General features: G+C 55.7%; 1 protein-coding gene across 1 annotated transcript; it reads left to right on the top strand.

Annotated features, from left to right (window-relative positions):
* Positions 1-2,144: 2,144 nt before the first annotated feature.
* CERS1 (ceramide synthase 1) lies at positions 2,145-20,810 on the top strand. Its single transcript, XM_082381376.1, has 7 exons — positions 2,145-2,510; positions 4,865-5,024; positions 9,210-9,390; positions 12,328-12,489; positions 12,962-13,109; positions 13,344-13,453; positions 20,670-20,810. Exons 1-7 carry the CDS (start codon positions 2,262-2,264, stop codon positions 20,710-20,712), a joined length of 1,053 nt encoding a protein of 350 aa, XP_082237502.1. The 5' UTR covers positions 2,145-2,261; the 3' UTR covers positions 20,713-20,810.
* The last annotated feature ends 72 nt before the right edge of the window (positions 20,811-20,882 follow it).

The raw sequence follows: 20,882 nt of genomic DNA on the forward strand, positions 1-20,882 counted from the left end.
TCCCAGCTGCCAGCACCGGGAGCCACTTTCTGTTTCCGCTCTGCACCCACACATTGGCAGCCTCCTATCTGGGCCCTGCCAAAATGAAACTCGAGGCTGGGCTGGGGCTGGTGGGTGGGGGCACCTCTCCCATTACTGATGGGTGCCATAGTGACCAGATAGTGCCTGGGTGGGAGGGCAGAGGTGGGTGGTTGGGACGGTACAGGGCTGCCCCACAGGCCCGACTGGACCTATGAGGGCATGTCCAGCAGCCCGGGACCCCTTAGCCCCCATCTGCTTGCCACGCTGGCTGTGGCATTACTTATCTTAACGGGACAGATGAACCCCTGCCCACATGGAGTGCACATTCAAAAATAATGAGTAGGGCTTCCCTGGTGGCGCAGTGGTTGAGAATCTGCCTGCCAATGCAGGGGACACGGGTTCGAGCCCTGGTCTGGGAAGATCCCACATGCCGCGGAGTAACTAGGCCCATGAGCCACAATTGCTGAGCCTGAGCGTCTGGAGCCTGTGCTCTGCAACAAGAGAGGCCGCGATAGTGAGAGGCCCGCGCACTGCGATGAAGAGGGGCCCCCACTTGCCGCAACTAGAGAAAGCCCTCGCACAGAAACGAAGACCCAACACAGCCATAAATAAATAAATTAATTAAATAAATAAGGCCAAAAGTTTAAAATAATAATAATAATAATGAGTAGGAGGTACAGCAGGACAGATGGTGACAAGTGCCAAGGAGAAGACTGATGGGGGATCAGGGAGGTGCAACAAGCAGGCGACATTTGTAGGTAAAGCCTGAAGTTGGTGAAGGAGGAGCCCTGCCAATACCTGGGGGAACAGCATTCTAGGCAGAGGGAACAGCCAGTGAAAGACCCTGAGGCAGGACTGCTTGGGGTGTTGGAGAACCACCTCCAGCTATGAGGCCAATGTGGCTGGAACGGAAGGAGAAAGATGGAGAGAGAAGGGCGTGAGGATAGGTTGTGAGTCACAGTGAGGAGATGGGCTTTCACTCTGCATGATGGGAGCCATGGAGGGCTGTGAGCGGAGGAGGGACAGGTAGGTTTCCTCTGGCCTCTGAGCGGGGTAGGGAGGAGGCCGAGACACTAGGAAGGAGGCACAAGGGTGGCCGAGGGTCGCAGAAGTCTGTACAGGTGCAGAGAAGTGGCTGGATTCTGGGAACATTTGAAGGTGGGGAGAACTGGATTGCTGCAGGACAGGGGATGAGGGCCCCTTTGACCCCCCCCCTCCCTGTTTTCACCTGTGCACCTGAAGGTCAGGTCAGGCTGGTGGCCATATGGGACGCAGCCTGGCCCCTGCAGGGCCCACACTGATTCCTGCATGCTGCACCTTGGAAGGCTCTGGGAGGACTCCTAGATGGGGAGAAGGGAGGGGCACAGGCGTGCGGGAGTCCCGGGGGCTGGGATGAGGGCTACCAGTGGCAGGCGAGACGATGTCCCCAAGAGGTGACCGGTGCCTTCAGTGATGGCCATTGGGGGCTTTGGACACGGCCTGGTCGGTGTATAGTGGAAGATCATGGGGGGTGGTCCCAATGAAGTGGTGGTCTTGATCCAGCCTGAGCTCCCCCACGTGGGCACCCACTCCCTTGGCCTCCCTGAAGGTCTGTGTTAACCCGCTTCAGGGAGGCCTGCCAGGTCCTCAGGGTCACAGAGAGCAGCAGGTGGCCGTCAGGCGGGGGGGATGGTGGGGCCTGAGTGTGGGACAGGGCAAGAGAAGCATGCTGGAGGACCTGGGAAAGAGAGAATCGCTGGTCCTGGGCACGGCCTGCTGGTGCTCACCTTGCCCCATGTTGCGGACACAGCCTGGTGGGGTGAAGGAGCCCAGGATGGGCAAGGGCATCCAAGCGGGGACGAGGGATGGGGACACGGGGCCGCTCCGACCCTACTCGGGTTCAGGTCAGGCGGGCTCCAGGCAGATACCCCCTCCACCCCCCGGTCTCCCCCTTCCCCCTCCCCCGCGCCTGGGTTTCCTCCACTGGAAAATGAGCCAGATCGCTGGCCCGCCTCCAGGACGCGGCGCGACAACGCCAGGACTTGTACGCCCGAGGTCGCCGCTGCTGCCTCCGGGGTACCCAGCTGCGCGCCCCGGCCCCGCGTCCCTGCGGGGCGGAGCTAGCGCGGGCCCCGCCCCTCCGTTCCACGGGCTACGGCCAGCGCGCCCCCGGCCCAACTGCGGCGCGTGACGCGGGGCGCGCGGCTCCGGCGGCCACCGTGGGCGGGCGCAGACTGCCGGGACGGCCGGGAGCGGGCGGCATGGCGGCGGCGGGGACCGCGGCGGGGCCGGCGGGGCCTGAGCCCATGCCTAGCTACGCGCAGCTGGTGCAGCGCGGCTGGGGCAGTGCGCTGGCGGCGGCGCGGGGCTGCGCGGACTGCGGCTGGGGGTTGGCGCGCCGCGGCCTGGCCGAGCACGCGCACCTGGCGCCTCCCGAGCTGCTGCTGCTGGCGCTCTGCGCACTCGGCTGGACCGCGCTGCGCTCGGCGGCCACTTCGCGCCTCTTTCGGGTCAGTGCTGCTGGGGGTTGGGACGTGGGGGTCCCGGGCTGGGGGGCCGGGATGTTAGGGAGTCCGGGGCGGGGACCCAGGACCGCCGCGCGCCCCTTTCTGTCTCCGCGGACCAGGGTGACTGGAACGTGGCGGGCCTCAGGCTGGAGGAGCTCGGCACGCGGAATCTTGGGCCGCCGCGTGCCCCTCTGGGTCAGGGCGGGGTGGGGTTGCGAGTGGATGTGGGGGTGTGACCGGGCTGGGGGAAGCCTGGGACATGGGGACCCTGACAAGGGTAGGATGCTCAAGATGTGGGGGAACCGGTCCGGTCAGTGCGGGACAAGGGGGCCCCGGGCGGTGTGAGGGCCTTGGCTGCTGCGCACTCTTTCGGACCTAGCGGAGCTGGGGACAGAGGAGCGGAGGTCACGGGCAGGGAAGGCTCGGCGCACAGGGGCTGCGTGTGCCTTGCGCCTCCGGGTCATGCGAGGCGCGCTCGGAACCGGATCGGTGTCCGGGGTCGGTGCGGCGGCGGGACTGGCTCGTCCGCTGCGACCGGGAAGAGGTAGGAGCTGCCCAGTCGCTGCCGCTCGTCTGTCTGGAGTCAGCGCCACCCTCCGATCAAGGGATGCAAAGGCCTGGGCTCCCTGGCCACGCCGTGTTCGCAGCCTTTGGGGGAGGTGGCACGGCCTGGGTCTGCGAAGCTGGACTGTGCGGACTCCAAGGGGTCGCCACCGAATTGCTCAGTTTCCGGCGAGCCTGGGAAGGCCACCTCCCCAGCTGGAAAGTGACTGTGGGGGTGACATTGGCGCCTGGCCTCCCTCCCATCCTTGGGGAGGGGTCGCTGCTATGGGAGCTTGTTGGAAGGCGTTTGGGCTCCAAGCTTGGCTGTGACTTCCCTGAGGACCAGCTGGGGTCACTCCGCCCGTCTGACTGGAGGTGGCAGGGGGTGCAGGGACAGAGTGCCTGGAGCCAACAAAGGGGCCTTTCTCTGCTGGCTGGGCAGAGGCTGGCCCTTGTTAAGTCAGGGATGGGGTGTTGTCTGGCTGCCATTGTCCCCACTCCCACCCCCATATGACCCACATGGGGGTTAGAGACCCCAGCCACGACGCTGCTCCAGGGAGGGAGAGGCAGGCATGACTAGGGCCCCTCCGTAGGTGAGCCCTGGTCCCAATCTGGCTTTGTTGCTTCCCCCACCTTTCCAGTTTCCAGCTGGGCAGTGGGAGGTCCAGGAGGACGAGGGCCAGAGCCCAGGAGGGGGATATGGTTGCTCTGGGACTACCAGGGTGGAGCAGGCTTCCTCCCCACGTTCCTGAGGGAGCTGGGTGGGGGACAGCAAGGTCACGGGCCCCTCACTTTTAGAATCCCCGGACGTCGGGCCCTCACTCCAGTTCGTGGCTCGCCCTTCCCAAGAAACGGGCGGGCGGAGGGGCTGCCTCGTCCTCCAAAGCTCATCTTCTTGGCAGTCGTGTGGTTGCCAGGGGTTACCGGAGCTGGCTCTGGCTGTCTCCATGGCGACTGTTGGTGCTCCGGCCCCCTCAGCCTCGCCTAGGGGAGGGGGGCGTGGCTTGGCCGGCAGCTCTGGAGCCCCGCCCCCAGGGAGATTGAAGCTCTGCCCCCAGGACTCCAGGGGCGCTGGGCCCCTGAAATTCCTCCATGCCTCACCGTTGCATACTCCCACTTCTCTTGTCCCCTCCCTGCTGTCCCCTCAGGTCCCCCCATCTGCGATGTCCTTTCCTTGACCCTTTTTCTTCCTCTGCCCCATCCTCTCTTCCTTTTCTCCCCTGAGTTCCCATGTCCTCCCCCACCTACCCACCCCATCTTCCCCAGCCCCCGTTCCTCTCTGATCTCCCCAATTCCTCCTCTGAGGCACCCCCTTCCCTCAAGTTCCTCCCCCATGGGGATTGCTAGGGTTCCAGCCCCCCATGTTCCCCCGGATGCCCCCATATTCCCCTCCATGTTCTTTTTACAGGTTCACCCTCACAGCCCCTTCCAAGTCTTCTCTTTAATCCTTCTTCCTCACTGTCATACCTCTAGCTCCCCCTGAGACCCCCCAAGCCCCTCAGTCCCCTGGACTGACCCCACTGGTCTCCCTTGCTTTACACCCACGTGTCCCCCTCCTCCCCTCACAGCCTCCCCTCACGTTTCCTCCCAGGTCTCCCCCCATCACTCCCCTCCCCTTGCGGCTGCGGCTGGACAGCTGGGCACTAAGTTTAGCCCTTGGCAGGTACACGTGGGCTCTGGTTACGTTCCAGGAGGCTGTGGGTACCGGGCCCGGCACTGCCTGGCCTGGGGAGTCCCTGGGCCTTGGTTTCCCTACCCTGGAGGAGCGGCCCTTGGCTCCCAGTGCTGATGGCCGCCCGCCTTCTCACCCGTAGCCCCTAGCCAAGCGGTGCCGCCTCCAGCCTAGAGATGCCGCCAAGATGCCTGAGAGCGCCTGGAAGTTTCTCTTCTACCTGGGCGCCTGGAGCTACAGCACCTACCTGCTCTTCGGCACTGACTACCCCTTCTTTCACGACCCACCCTCCGTCTTCTATGGTAGGGGACCTGCCGGGATGGGGCAGGTTGGGGGAGGGCCCTGTTCTGAACTCAGAGAAGGGTACATGGGGGAGCTGGACACTCATCAGACATCCCATGCTGGATGTCTGCTCTGAGACAAGGGCCATGAAGGGGCCCTGGGGCCAGAAAAGGGGGCACCTGTCCCTGTCAGGACTCAGGGAAACATCCTAGAGGAGGGGACCCCTTGTGTGGGCCCAGGCAAGCAGTCCAACATGTGCAAAGGCCCTGGGGCTTGCATGAGCTTGATATGTGGGGACGAGAGGAGGATGGCAGGAGCTTGAGTTTCATCCTAAATGGGATGGGTTTGTGGATTATAAAAAACCTTCTTCTGGCTGCCATGTGGAGACAGATGAATCTTGGGTAAGGAGGGGAGCTGGGCCCAGGTGTTAGGCAAGGGACCAATGTGGCTTGGACCAGCTTGGCAAGAAGATAAAGGTGGTGAGAAGTGGCTGCATCCATTGATTGGATTCGATGTGGGTGTCATCAAGGCCTGAGCTCTGGGTGGGATGAGCAGGAATTTGACTGCAGTGTCCTCTGTTACCAACTGGCAGGCCGATGTAGAAAACTCAGTCTGCGATGAGGGGTCAGGCTTCTCTACTCTCGTGCTGACCACCCAGACCATGTATCAGGGACACACATGGACGTGTTTCCTGCCGTGTGATATAAACATCCTGAGAGGGCTCCTGGTGGCACCAGGGAGCTGGGCATGGAACCCCTGCGCTGCACCTGTCTGTCTTGTGACCATGCTGCCCACATGGCCACTTTTCCCGTGTAACACACGCACATTTCCCGTGTCATAAATCCCTAGAGGGGAGGTTTGAGCTGTCATTCAATTTTCCTTTATGAGAATGAACTGTAATTGAACTCTGTCTCTGTAATTGAAGTTTCGAGCATGGAGTTGCCTCTGGTTCCTGCTTATAAATTACACTGTGATAGCACACTTGCAAGTTAGCTGCTTCTTTGCAGGCACGCTTATTGAGTACCTATTGTGTACTGGGTGCTGTGCTGATACAACTGTGAGTAGGTCAGAGAAAGCCCCCACCCCTGTGTTTTGGGGTGACAGATCTGTTAACGTGAAATAAATCTGTTAACAGTGATAAGTGCAGATGAGAAGACTTGAGTGAGGAGAGGAGAAGGGCATGTGGGGTGTCTAGGAGGTGGGGAGGAGGGCATTTTCTACAGGGGTGGGGATTGTCCCCACCAAAGGTGACTTTTGAGTGGGGACTGGGAGGAACCTGGGGCAGATGGGAAATGCAAAGGCCACTGTCGGACAGACATGCTACTGGCTGATCAGAAGCAGCAAGGAGCCCAGTCAGGTGGGGTGGGAGCAGAGGGGGTCTTTACCGTAGGGCCATGAGCAGAGGGGGGACGTTGACAGGACGACTTAAGGGTGGGGCTGAGGGCAGGAGCCGGTGTGCTCTGCCCAGGACAGGGCTGCGGCGGGGAGAGAAGTGGCTGATTTAAGAAATGTTTTGAAAGCAGAATTGATAGGATTCACTGCCAAACCAGAGGTGGGTGTGAGAGAGAAGGAGGATGGGGCTGACGCCAGGGTCTAGGGGGCTGAGGGTGGGGCAGGTTTGGGGGAGACCAGGAGCTGGGTGTGGGATGCCCAGGTGGCTGATCCTGGAGGTCGGGGAGGGGGATGAGGCAGGAGTGACATGGAGAGGCCAGAGCAGCAGGCGGGGTGTGCGTGGAGAGCAGGTTGGAGGTCCACAGACAGAGCCCGGCCCACCTCACCCCACAACGTGCAGGGAGGTGCAGACGCAGCCCAGATGGGGAACTGTCTGCTCCCCTCTTCCCTCTGCCCCAGATCTGGGGCCCAAAGCTGGAGAGAGGGTGCTCCCCACTGTAGCAGTCTCGCCAGTGTGATAGGTGGAAAAGAGGGTGTCCCGTTTCCACAGAGGGTGCCTCCGCGCCCCTTCCTTCTCAAGAGGGACAGAGACACTTGGCAGGTGTGGGGAGGCCCCCCTCTGCTGACTGCAGCACTGCTACGAGGCTGTGCACGGAACGTGGGGGGAGCCCCAGCCAGGAGTGTGAGGTTTGCTGCTGAGCCTTGGGGAGCCCTGGACGTGTTCAAGTGGGGGATGAGTGATCTGTCAGGTGTCTTTCATTTTTTTAAATTAGGTAAAATTTATATAACATAGAATTAACCATTCTATTTTATTTATTTATTTTTGGCCGCACCACACGGCTCGCTGGATCTTGGCTCCCCGACCAGGGATCGAACCCATGCCCCCTGCAATGGAAGCGCGGAGTCCTAGCCACTGGACCGCCAAGGAATTCCCAGAATTAACCATTTTAGCCAGTCACAGAAAGACAAATATTGTGTGATTCTACTTATGTGAGGCACCTAGGGTCGTCAAATCCATAGAGACAGAAAGTAGGTTGGTGGGTGTCAGGGGCTGGGGAAGGGGGAACAGAGAGGGAGTGTCTAATGGGAACAGAGTTTCAGTTTTATAACATGGAAAAAGTTTTAGAGATTGGTTGCACAACAGTGTGAATATACCTAGCGCTACTAAACTTAAAAATGGTTAAGATGGTAAATTTTATGTTATGTATATTTTTACCACAACTTTTAAAAATTCACCATTTTAAAGTGAGCAATTCAGTGGCATTTAGCATGTTCACAGTGTTGCGCAAGCACCGTGTCTATCTAGTTCCGGAACATTTCCATCATCCCCAAAAGGAGACCCGTCCCCATTAGCAGCTTGCCATCTCCCCTCTCCCAGCCCCTGGCAACCATTAATCCATTTTCTATCTCTATGGATTTGCCTGTTCTGGACATTTCATATACATGGAATCATTGGTATGTGATTGTATGTGCCCATTTGTGTCTGGCTTCTTTCACTCAGCATAATGTTTTTGAGGCTTATCCACATTGTAGTGTGTGTCAATGCTTCTTTCCTTTTTAGGACTGCATAATATTCCACATTATGTGGACACACAAAACGTGGATTTACCACATTTTGTGTACCCAGTCACCTGCTGATGGACATTTGGGCTGTTCCCCTTTTGATGATTGTGACTAGTGCTGCTGTGGACATGAGTATACAGGGGTCTCTTGAGTCGCTGTTTTCAGTTTCCTTGGGCACAGGCCAAGAGTGGACTTGCCAGATCATGGGGTCTGTGTATTCACAGCCATCGAGGCTGCTGTGGGGAGAATGGACAGTTGGGAATAGGCTCTGGAGGCCGGGAGAATCTGGAGCAGCGCTGGGAGGAGATGGCGGTGCCTGGACCAGGGTGGGGGCACTGGGGGCAGGGCAAGTGAGTGGAGACGGGGACCGAAGAGGGACCCCAAAATAGAGGTCCAAGTGGATCTCCGTTGCAGGAAGGGCCAGGGTACAGATGAAGGGCTGTCACTGAGGTGGTAGCATAGGAGGCATTTAGGGGATAGCTGGCCTCCAGGGGGACTTGAGGGTCTAGCTCCAGATCACTGAGGCTTGGAGGGGGAGGGACAGGAGACCGGGGATGGAGCCCAGGGAGGCCATTACGGGGGGTGGACAAAGAAGGAGCTGCAGACAGCAGGGCACGGTCTGGAGTTCTAGGTCGATTCGGGCAGAGTCCTTGGTGATGGACTGAGGAGGGGAGGCGGAGGTGGTGGGGGGAGCGATGTCCCCCGGGAAGGCACGAGGCCTGAGTGCGGGTGGGCGCATGTGCAGGGGCGGGCGGGGGGGCAGGAGGTGGCCGCAGGAGGAGGGGAGGCGGAGCCGGGCCCACTCTGCGGGAGAGCCTGCACTCATGGGCATTGGAAAGTGTGTGATTTCTGCCTCAGCTGCTTGGCTGGCACAGCAAGGCAGGTGGCAGCCTCCATCGGTTTGGGGATTTGCTGGGAGGGGGCACCCAGGACCGGGTGTCTTGAGCGAGCCTGGTAAGAGAAGACGGGAAGGGGGCCTGGGGCACAGTTGGAAATTCTGCAAAGGACCAATTTCAGGGTAGGAGCACCTTTTCCTGTAGATCTAGAACTGTTCTAAAAAGTAGTGCCTATTCATAAACAATGATGGGTGGAGAATGGGTAACAGAAAACCAGCGACCAGAGCAGCTGCAGAGAGGCGTGGCACGCCCAGCAAGCAGAGGGCCCATGCCCGGCTTGAGGGAGTGCTCGGGGTCGCCCGCGGGTCCCGGAGGCCCTGCCCGTCCCTGACGGCACGGTCTGGCCCTCCCCAGACTGGAAGACGGGCATGGCGGTACCACGGGACATCGCAGTTGCCTACCTACTACAGGGGAGCTTCTACGGCCATTCCATCTACGCCACGCTGTACCTGGATGCCTGGCGCAAGGACTCGGTGGTCATGCTAATCCACCACGTGGTCACCTTGGTCCTCATTATCTCGTCCTACGCCTTCCGGTAAGTCCAGGAGGGGACAGGAGAGTGGAGGGCACTGGCGTGAGCAGTGGCAAGAGGCTAGCACAGGGCAGAGGCTAATGCCTGGGTGGGGGGTATGGGGGTGTCCGTGGGAGAGGTTTCTGAAGAGAGATTCTGAAGTGATGGGGCAAAACAGGTGCAGAGAGGCACCACCCTGCCCCCACCCCCTCTGTCCCCCTCCAGCTCCTCCTGGATGGCAACCTTGGCCGGGTCACACAGCAAGTGTTTACAGAACACCTGCCATGTGGCAGGTGCTGCTGGGGGCACAGCCGTGAACACAGTAGACAAACGTGATGTTCCAGAGCCCACTGTGGCCACCACACGTGGTCATAGTGCTTCAAGGCAGAGCCTGTCCAAGCCACAGCGTGCTGTATGTGTAAAAGCCACCCTGATTCCAAGGGCAAAGGAGAGTGAAAATATCTTGCAGTCCCTTTGTTATATCATTTACATGTTGAATGACGACATTTCGGATATACTGAGTCAATTGGAATATATTATTAAAATTAATTTTACCTCTTTCTATTTACTTTTTTTTTTTATAATGGTATTGTGGTATGTAGGAGAATGACTTTTTTTTTAAATTATTTATTCATTTATTTATTTTTGGTGTGTTGGGTCTTCGTTTCTGTGCGAGGGCTTTCTCTAGTTGTGGCAAGCGGGAGCCACTCTTCATCGCGGTGCGCGGGCCTCTCACTATCGCGGCCTCTCTTGTTGCGGAGCACAGGCTCCAGACGCGCAGACTCAGTAGTTGTGGCGCACGGGCTTAGTTGCTCCGCGGCATGTGGGATCTTCCCAGACCAGGGCTCGAACCCATGTCCCCTGCATTGGCAGGCAGATTCTCAACCACTGCGCCACCAGGGAAGCCCCTTTACTTTTTTTTTTAAACGTTGCTGATAGAAAATTTAAAACGAAATTGGGATTAGCAGATGCAAACTATTATATATAGGATGGATAAACAACAAGGTCCTACTGTATGGCACAGGGAACTATGTTCAATGTCCTGTGATAAATCATAATGGAAAAGAATATGAAAAAGAATATGTATATACGTATAACTGAATCACTTTGCTGTACAGCAGAAACTAACACAACATTGTAAAGCAATTATACTCCAATAAAGATATTTAAAAAAATAAAAATTGAACATGGAAACTCAAAAAAAAATTTTTTTTAAAAGAAAATTTAAAACGACATATACAGCTCATATTCTTTTTTTTTTTTTAATTTATTTTTATTTATTTATTTATTTTGGCTGTGTTGGGTCTTCGTTGCTGCGTGCGGGCTTTCTCTAATTGTGGCAAGTGGGGGCTACTCTTCATTGCAGTGTGTAGGCTTCTCATTGCGGTGGCTTCTCTTGCTGCAGAGCACGGGCTCTAGGCACGTGGGCTTCAGTAGTTGCAGCATGTGGGCTCAGTAGTTGTGGCTCACGGGCTCTAGAGCACAGGCTCGGTAGTTGTGGTGCACGGGCTTAGTTGCTCTGTGGCACGTGGGATCTTCCCGGACCAGGGATCGAACCCATGTTCCCTGCACTGGCAGGTGGATTCTCAACCACTGCGCCACCAGGGAAGCCCCTCAAATTCTATTCTTGTTGGACTAGCTGTGCCCTCCAGCACAGTAGCTGCTGGCCACAGGTGGTCATGTCAACTTTAATTAAACTTAAATAAAATCACACATTCTGTACCTCAGCCCAGTATGTGGCTGGTGACTCCTGTATTGGACAATGCAGATTTAGAACATTCCTATCATTCTTTTTTTTTTTTTTTTTTTTTTAAATTAATTAATTACTTTATTTATTTATGGCTGTGTTGGGTCTTCGTTTCTGTGCGAGGGCTTTCTCCAGTTGCGGCAAGCGGGGGCCACTCTTCATCGCGGTGCGCGGGCCTCGCACTGTCGCGGCCTCTCTTGTTGCGGAGCACAAGCTCCAGACGCGCAGGCTCAGTAATTGCGGCTCACGGGCCCAGTTGCTCCGTGGCATGTGGGATCTTCCCAGACCAGGGCTCAAACCCGTGTCCCCTGCATTGGCAGGCAGATTCTCAACCGCTGCGCCACCAGGGAAGCCCTCCTATCATTCTTGAAAATTCTATTAGACAGCCCTGCTCTAGAGGGTAGAATCAGATAACAACTCCCCCCCCCACAAAAAAAAACCATGAAAGAAAAGAACTAACAGTTTGTTTGAAGGTGATCACTATGGAAAATTCAAGTCGGAAGATAAGGACTGCAGAGGTGGTGAGGTTAGGTGGGGTGGTCAGGGGTGACAGGTGAGCTGAGACTGAAAGTCGGTGAAAGAAGGCTCCGGGAACACCAGGGATGTTAGGGGATGAGAACAGCCTGTGGCTGTCAGGAGCCTGAGCTGTCCGGAGGGCAGAGTGGGGACGAAGACGGTGACAGAGGTGCACAGCCACATCCAGGCTGAACTCAGGCACCAAGCAGCTGTGAGGCGGAAGGGTGGATAGGGGCGGGGCTCCAGCCTTCTTCAGATCCTGGTGGGGGCGCGGCCTTTCCCAGGCAAGTCTGCAGTTTGCAGCAGTGTTCAGGTTAAATGTACAAACCTGGGAGCATCAGTGAGGCAGTCATGTTTAAAGTGTGGGGTATCTGGACACAGAATGACCCAGGCGTGTGAGGGTCAGGGGTCATGGAGGGTCAGAGGTCACAGAGATGAGGAAGGATCAGAGAGGGCACTTCCAGGGAAGTTCCTGAGCCTGGGTGTGGCTGCCACAGGACGGGTGCAGCCTGGGTGTTACTGCTGGCCTAGCCCTGTGAGGGGGGCATGGGCAGGGCAGATGGGCCAGGGAGGATAGCCCTGAACAGACCCACGGGAAGCCTGGAGGGGTGGCCAAGGGGGCCTGTGCTTGGGAGCCTCGGTGCGGGTAGGGGTCCCAGGGTAACCAGCCCTCTCTCCTCTCCCGACTTCCTCCTCAGGTACCACAAGGTGGGCATCCTTGTGCTCTTCCTGCATGACATCAGTGACGTACAGCTGGAGTTCACCAAGCTCAATGTCTACTTCAAGTCCCGCGGAGGATCCCACCACCGGCTTCACGCCCTGGCTGCAGACCTGGGCTGCCTCAGCTTCAGCCTCAGCTGGTGAGCTGGCAGGGGAGGAGGCGGGCCTAGTGGGTGGTGGGGGGACCTGGTGGAGGTAGGCGGGGCCAGGCTGGGAAGGAAGTGGGGCTTGTGAGAATGGGTGGAGCCAAGCAGGAAGGGAGTGGGTCCTAGAGAGGCAGGTGGGCAGGGAAGGGGTGGGTCCTGGTGAGGTGGGTGGGGGCTTGGTGAGGTGGGAGGGGCCAGACAGGGCCAGGGTGACGTGGGCGGGGCCTGGTGGGACAGCGGAGGGCGCGAGTTGGGAATAAGCAAGCTGGGCAGGAAAGGACAGAACAGGAATGGAGACAGCTGGGCAGGAATGAACAAGGGTGGGGTAAGGAAACATGGATGGGTGGGGATGTGCAGGGGCAGATGGATGAGTCCAGACGGGACAGGACAGGGACTGGGGGGAAGGGAGGGGGCTCCCCTCCCCCTCTCCCCCACAGCCTCCTCGACCCGCCCCTCCCTCCTGCAGGTTCTGGTTCCGCCTCTACTGGTTCCCGCTCAAGGTCCTGTATGCCACGAGCCACTGCAGCCTGCGGTCGGTGCCTGACATCCCCTTCTACTTCTTCTTCAACGCACTCCTGCTCTTGCTCACCCTCATGAACCTCTACTGGTTCCTGGTGAGTTGGCACTCACAACTCCTCGCCACCCCCTTCTTCTCAGATGCCAGTCCTGTCCTGGTCCCAGTCCCCAAGGAGCGCTCCAGGTGCACGCCCTTCTCACGCACTCCCAGGGAGGAGGGGCATGTTAGGTGACGTGCAAAGGGCCGGTGGCAGGAGCACCCAGCCTTCAGGAGGGCAGCGAGGTCGGGGACGACGGGGCTCTCTTCTCACCTGTGCCTTCCCCTCCCACAGTACATCGTGGCTTTTGCTGCCAAGGTGCTGACGGGCCAGGTGCGCGAGCTGAAGGACGTGCGGGAATATGACACAGCAGAGGCCCTGAGCCCCAAGCCCAGCAAAGCTGAGTGAGTGTGGAGGGGCCCCCAGCCCTAGTTCATTCCTTAACCACGTCTGTCTGATCGAGCGCACTCTGTGGGTAGGCCCTGGAGACACGGCAGCGGATGAGGCTGATGCCGACGCTGCCCCCCCGGAGCCTGCATCCAAGAGAGAGACTGAAATAAAGGCATGGACGATGTAGTGACAGAGTTAGATGCTGTCAGGACAGACAGCGAGGAAGGTGGAGGTAGAGAGCTGAGGGGTGAGAATCGGTCTCAGTGGTGGGAGCCGTGAGGGCCAAGCCCAGTGCTGAGGAGCAGCTGTTTTCCAGGCCTGACGGCAACCTCTAAGCAGGTGGCAGTGGAAGGGGGCGGTGAGGGGGTGCCATGGGCGGCCCAGGGAGCCTGTGCTCTGTTCGGGCTAATACTCCCTGGTCCAGCGGAGCAACCACTGGTCAGCCAAGCAGGAGATGGGGCCGGGGGTTCGGGCCCAGGTGGGAGTTGTAGGGATGACGAGCAAAAGGGGCCTCTTCGACCGTCCTGGAGGTAGGGGACTCGGGACTGCCAGCCCTGGGATGTGAGCCAGATGGCGCCCAAAGCGCCTGGCCTGGAGGGGCCCCAGGAGTGAATGGAGGCAGGTTGGGATGACCAGCAGGGTCCAAGGTGTGCAGCACCCCACAGTCAATGTGAGGAGTGGTTGAGCAGCAGTGAGATGGGGGCTGCTGAAGGCTCGCAGGGCGCTCCCCAGAAGACCCTCTGATTTGGCCCCTGGGAGATCATCAGTGACCAACCTGGGAAAGATGGTTTCGGGGAAGCAGTGGGCTCAGAGTGCAATGAGGTGTGGGTCAGAATGGGCAGGGAGGAGGATGAGAGAAGCAGAGATTTTTTAAAAATCTCCTTGAAAGACATGAGAAGGGGAGCAGAGATTTGGGGGAATTGCCAGAGCGGCCAAAAAGCCAGCGCCCAGGTTAGAGAGGAGTCAGGCAGGTGAGCAGAGATTGTGGACACACGAGGGCTGGGCAGCAGGTGAGGTCACCCCAGTGGTCAGATCCCAACTCTGTTGTAGAACTAACCAGACTTTGGATGTAGGTGAAACAGAGATAAAAAAATCAAAGATGACCTAAGACCTCTGGCTCGAGCTGCCATTTACCAAGATGGGACTCAGGGCAGGGCCATGTGCACCGGTGGGGGTAGGGGGTTGGGAGTCTAGTTTTGAGGGCGTCGGATTGTCGACGTCCAGCGAACGTGAGTTGAGAATTGCGTGTAGAGATCGGTGAGGTCTCACCAAGGAGTCTGACCAACGCTCAGAGGCTTCCAGAAGAAGCAGTGATTAAAGAGAACTCCAGGGGTGAGGTTGGGGAGGCACCTGCTTGGCTAAATCTAAAACTGAAAGACCTTTCTGCTGTAAAACAGTGAATTCCTAGAGATGTCCTTGTAAATGCCGAGCCCAAGGCAAAGAGCAAGCCAGACCCCCAACTCCACCCTGCTCCCTGCTCTGTCTCCCCCAAAGAATGTCCAGCCAGAATGTGAGTTGGGAGGGTGGCGCCTCCAGCCCCAAATGACAGCATTCCCACCAGGATGGCAAAGAACAAAGTCCATACAGAAATGACGGGACTGGGGACACGCTGCCATGGTTGGCCCCATGGGCACCACCCGCAGAACCTGATCCCTAAGGATGGCTAGAGTTAGCACAGTTGGGTATAAAACAAGATGGGATAAAAAGCAATGAAAATGTGGAATGTGCCACAAAAGAGCTGGTCAGGACACCTCAAAATCGTCAGGTCATGGAAAACAAGAGACTGAGGAACCGTCTCAGCTCAGATTGACTGAATGCAATGTGGGATCCTGGACCAGAAAAGGGACATCTGTGGAAAAACTGGTGAAATTCAAATAAAGTCTATGGTTTAGCTCATAGCAATGTTCTAGCATTGGTTTCTTAGTTGTGATAAATGCACTGTGGAGATATAAAATGTTAACGTACAGGGAGACTTGGGCGAGGGCTACCCTGGAACTCTTTATGCTATCTCTGCAAATCTAAAATTATTCTAAAATGAAAAGTTTATTAAAAATGTAAAAGGCATGAGAGACCATCAAAAACAGCATTGGATGTTAAATATATTTCTTTCCTAGGGCTACCGTAACAAAGTACCACAAACTAGGGGGCTTAAAACAACAGAGGTTTATTCTCTCACAGTTCTAGAGACCAGAAGTCTGAACTGAAGGTGTCAGCAGAGCCACGCTTGCTCTGAAGGTCTAGGGGAGGATCCTTCCTTGCCTCTTCCAGTTTCTGGGGGTTCCAGATGTTTTTTGGCTTGTGGCTGCATCACTCCAATCTCCGTTTCCTGTCTTCACATGGTCTCTTCTCTCCGGCTCTTTTCTCTTATAAGGACGTTTGTCATTGGATTTAGACCACTATGATCTCATCCCAAATTCCTTCACTTAATTACATCTACAAAGTCTCTTTTTCCAAATAGAGTCACATTCACAGTTCTAGAGATTAGGATGTGGACATATCCTTTTAGGGACCACCATTCAACCTATTATAGATGTTAAGTCTCCAACGATTAGATACAGCTGAAAAGAGAATCAGTGAATTGAAAGCTGCGGAGAAATTACCTAGGATGCAGCCTAAACAAATGGAAAATATGACAGCTAGAATGGTAAGAATTATGTGGCTGAGTCCTAATAGGAGGTAGATAGACAGGGAGAGACAACATGAGAAGACATAATGCTGAGAATTTTTCCAGAACGTGACAAGACATAAATCATAAGCAGGATGAATACAAAGGCATCCGGGCCCCAAACACATCATAGTGAAATGTGAAACATCCACAGAAAAGAAGAGATGACCTACGAAACAGTGACAGACTAACAGCAACAAGGGAAGCTGGAAGACTGGAGTCAGATATCACCTCAAATGCTGAAAGGAAGTAACAGGAAACCGGGACTCTTATACACAACTTTAAAAACAGTTACTCAAGAGAAAGGATACCCGTTGGCTTGCATGAGATCCTGGGCTTGGTCCCCAGCATCCCCACCAAAAAAAAAAAAAAAAAAAGATATCCACAGGAACAAAAACTAAGAAGACTTAACATTCACAGATCTTCTCTAGGAGAATATTTCAGAAAACTACCCCAAGAGATAGATCAGCAGAGAAATTGATACATATCTGGGTAAAAATTTTTTTAAACGCCTAATTTGAGAGATTTAAAAAATTAGAGCTGAAATATTTAATATTATTGAAACAGGATTGGTGGCTTTGCATTTTGCAGGAGGGTAGGGCATTACCTTTGGGCTATATTGAGTATTTATGTTAACACTATAAGGGTGTAGAGGGGAGAATGGAACCAAAAACAGGTACAACAAAGTAAATGCAGGAAAGGAAAGCTAGAACAAGCAGGGTAAGTAATGCAGAATGAGGGTAGAATCTCAGATATTGGGCATGCAAATAAACACACATGGAATAATCATGACAATTACGAGACTGGGCTTTTAAATAAATCCACCTCTGACCTGGTTAAAAGACTTCAACTCCAGAATAAATAAAAGTTGTAAGTAAAAAAGACAGGAGGAGAAAGTCAGGTGTAATTTTTGATGTGAAAGGATCCGCATGATGCAGCCCTAAACCATGGCGAGATGGGACCACAGGAGGTAAAGTCCGTGCTCCTCATCAGGCAGCTCCGAAGCAAGAACAGATGTTCTTCTTAAGCACAGGAACACTTCTCAAAATTGAAAAAAACCAGGAGCAACTTCAGTTGCTCAGAACCAGGATCGTGCAGACCATGTATGATGAAAATGCAGTTAGATTTGAAAACAGTAAGAAAACAGTGACTGAGAACCACTTTGAAGGACCCCGGAGTGGAGAACAAATCACGTGGCAAAGCAGCACTGAGGCCTTCTTTGCTCCTGCTGGTTCTCTCTTCTGAACCCCCCTCCATGGGGCCCCTCCTGGACCTCTGTCTTTGGCCCCCTGCAGTGGCCCCTGCACCCCGGTCACGACCTCGGTCTGAAGCCCCCATTGTTCTCTTGGGCTGCTGGGACTGCCATCCATCGGGGGCCCTCACCCCGCTCTGGGTCTGCTGACCTGCCCGAGGCTACCCCACCCCTCCGTACACCGGCTTTCTCCTCCGTGACACTTTCAGCTGCCCCCGCTGTATCTGAAGAGCCACGACCCGCACATCTGGTCCTCGTTGCAGCACTAACGGGGGCCAGGAGTCCTCAGCGATGCCTGGGCAGTGCCTGATCTCCTGAGACTCTTCCTTCTCCTCGGCCACCAACTGTCCTCACCACTGTCCCCTCACCCGATGACTTGGCCTCCGTGTCCCCAGGAAAGCAGGGGTAGCCGGATGAGGACGTCCACCCTCTAGTGCTGGCTGGCTGCTTTGGTAGATGGTCCGTCTCCCTCTGAGGCCACCGTCCCAGGCCACCGACGTCCACCCCCTTGCCTGCTCAGGGACATTCTGATCAAGAAGAGAAACCTCTCTCCGCCTCACTTACAGCACAGCACCCCCTTCCCCTCCCTTCTCGAACCCAGCTCCCTCTGGGGTCTTCCCCCCACCACCCCGAGACCACTCCTGTCCGCTCCACTGATGCTAAACAAATCTGGTGGTCACTCCCCACCGCCTTTTTTTGAACAGTTTTATTGAGATGGAATTCACACACCATGCAATGCAATTTGCCCATTTGCCGTGTAGAAGTCAATGTTTTTAGTCCATTCACAGAGTTGTGTAACCATCACTGCGGTTTTAGAACATTTTTGTCACCCCCGCAAAAGAAACCCCATACCCAACCCAACCCCTCCTTTTGCAATCGCCAGTCTGCCTCTGCTCCCTGCTTCACTTTCTTTTTTTTTTTTTTTTTTTTTAATATTTATTTATTTACTTGGTTGCACTGGGTCTTAGTTGCGGCTCTCAGTCTCCTTAGTTGCGGCACGTGGGCTCCTGCTTCACTTTTTAGTGCCTTCCTGCTCCGCGTCTGGCCTCCCCCTCTCCCAGGGCCCTTTCACTTAATCCACCCCGACTTCCAAGTTTCTCTCCCAGCTCACAGTGCTCCTCTGAGTGCCATTCTCTGTGTCAGTGTCTGCTTGACATTCCAAGCACCTTCTAAAATATCCAGAATCAACCCCCATTCCCACCGCAAACTACCTCTCGTGAACATTTGTCCATCGCAGTTGATGGCAACTCAGGGTGAAAACCTTGCAAAACCCTAAGGAGCCCCCCTTCTCTCCCTCTCCTCCTTATCCTCAAGGAAACATCCAGAATCCACCTGAGTCTCTGCCTGCCCACATCTCCCTCCAGCTTCCACCGTCGTCCTGATTTTCTCTTTCCCGCTGTGGTGCACTGAGACGAAAAAGTGTAAATCTGATTCTGCAGAGAGGCCATCTCGCCCTAGTTGGGTACTCCCCTCCCCCGCAAACACACTGTTTTTGAGGAGGGAGGGGGCACTTGGAAGCTTGTGCAGAAAAACAAACCAGAATCACCACAGGAAAGCTCTGATAAAGAGGCACAGGGTGGGGGTACGGATCCTTGGAGGTATTAAACCTTCTATAGAAGTATAGGAATTAAAACGGGGAACAGAGCTAAGCCCATCAAACTTGAACAAAGAAGGATCCCGGGAGGGAAGGAAGAACTTCCTTCAATGGGACGCTTGCTTGGTAACCATCTTTATCTCGCATGAGCCCCCAGTGCAAACTCCCAAAGCATCAAAGATGTTGATGCAGAAATGGAAGCTGTGAAATCAAACAAGAGTCGAAATGAGAGACTGTGCCGTCCAGCAATTGAACTACGAGAAGACTCAAGAAGCTGGGAACCCCACCTCTGCTCTGTCTAAAAGACCAACAGGCAAAGCTGAAGATATAGGACAGATGGGAGGTCCACGGGGGGCTTATCTCTGATCTCCCAGATAAAGGGCTCCCGCAGTGGCAGCGAGAGAAAGCAGCAGCCCACGGAGAAGTGGGCCGAGGGGGGGAGGTGTGCTCCCAGGAAGGGGCATCCAGTGGCTCCAGCCCCAGGGAAGAGCGAACTAAAGTGACTGAGACCATCTTCTCCAGGAAAGTCTTTACGTTCTCATATGGAACGATCTCTGAGCTAGAGTGCTCCACAAACCAAAGGGCTGCAGGGTGCAGTAATGCACATATGCTAGTATCTGAGGATACACAGAAGTCAAACGGAGGTAGATCCGTAGGAGCCGCTCGGTTGAACTGTGAGTTTTCTATGCTTTCTGAGGTCTAGATCGTGAGAATATATTACTGGCTCAGAAAACTTAATACAGTTGTACATAAACTAGACTGTAGAATTCACTTCAGCAGAGACTGATGGACCATGTGCAAAGGCACAAAGAGTTCTCATACGTGGGAATAGGAGTGGTCAATGGCCGTGACCATAAGACTGCGGGGAGATGCTGTCTTGGCATCAGCAGGCTGGCCAGTTAAACAGAACACAACACCGAGCAAGTGATGGCAGTAGCGGTGAGGAGCAGGGTTAGACCTGTTGAGTCCAGTAAGGTGGGCCTGGGCAGATCCCCAGGGCGCAGGTCCCCTCCCAGTCGGAACCCCAGAGACCTGCCACTAACACAGGCAGGGAAGATGGAATTAAGGAGAGCAGCAGTGCACATGGGAGCGATCTCGGTGGCACATTTTTGGAAAATTGAGGTGCAGGAGAAGACATCTTTATAGACAGTTTGAAATATGCAAACCATGAACGTTGTTTAGACGTTAGGGGTCTTTCTCTGGGATCTTACAGTACTGATTCGTTTTAAAACACTACGTAACTTGTTTTAAGGACATGGAAGCAAAGTAGGGGCTGCGGCAGGTGTAGACAGAGGGCAGTGGATGGAGAATCATGGGCTGGGAAGCCTTTCCTGGTAGGGCCATTGTAGTTGGGGAGGAGCCTGCCCGGTGGGATCGTCGGGGGCTCTGGCCAGTTCTGCCTCCCTGGGAGAGGAGGAGGATAAAGTGCTGGTCCAGGTCCAGGCGATGGGCTTAAATCAGGCAGAGGTTGGTAGGTGACTTTTGCCCTCCAGCAGTCGCGGGTGGCCCAGGGGGGAGGGGAGAGGAGGGTTTAATTGTGGGAAGGAGCAGGGACCACTTACCCAGCAGGCAGATGGCAGGGTCTTTTGGCCTTGTGGGCTGGGAGGAAGAATGGGGCGGGGCTGGGAAAAGGAGGGCAAGGAGGGCGGGACGGTGGTGGGAGGTGCTACGTGGTGGCGTGGGGTCCCTAGGCTAACCTGGGCCGGTTCTGGCTCGCAGGAAGCCGCTGAGGAATGGACTGGTTAAGGACAAGCGCTTCTGAACCCCTCGACCCCGGCCCCGCCGCCCAGGACCCAGCCCCACCCAACCTCGCCCTCGGGGACCAGCCACGCGGCTCCCCCATTCGCCCCCTGTACCCTGGCCCTATCAGGATCCGCCCCCGCCGCAACCCACCCCGCCCTGGCCACTCCCGGGACCTCTGCCCCACCCCCT

The sequence above is a fragment of the Balaenoptera borealis genome (assembly GCF_965194805.1).
Source record: "Balaenoptera borealis genome assembly, chromosome: 2".
Taxonomy (NCBI): domain Eukaryota; kingdom Metazoa; phylum Chordata; class Mammalia; order Artiodactyla; family Balaenopteridae; genus Balaenoptera; species Balaenoptera borealis.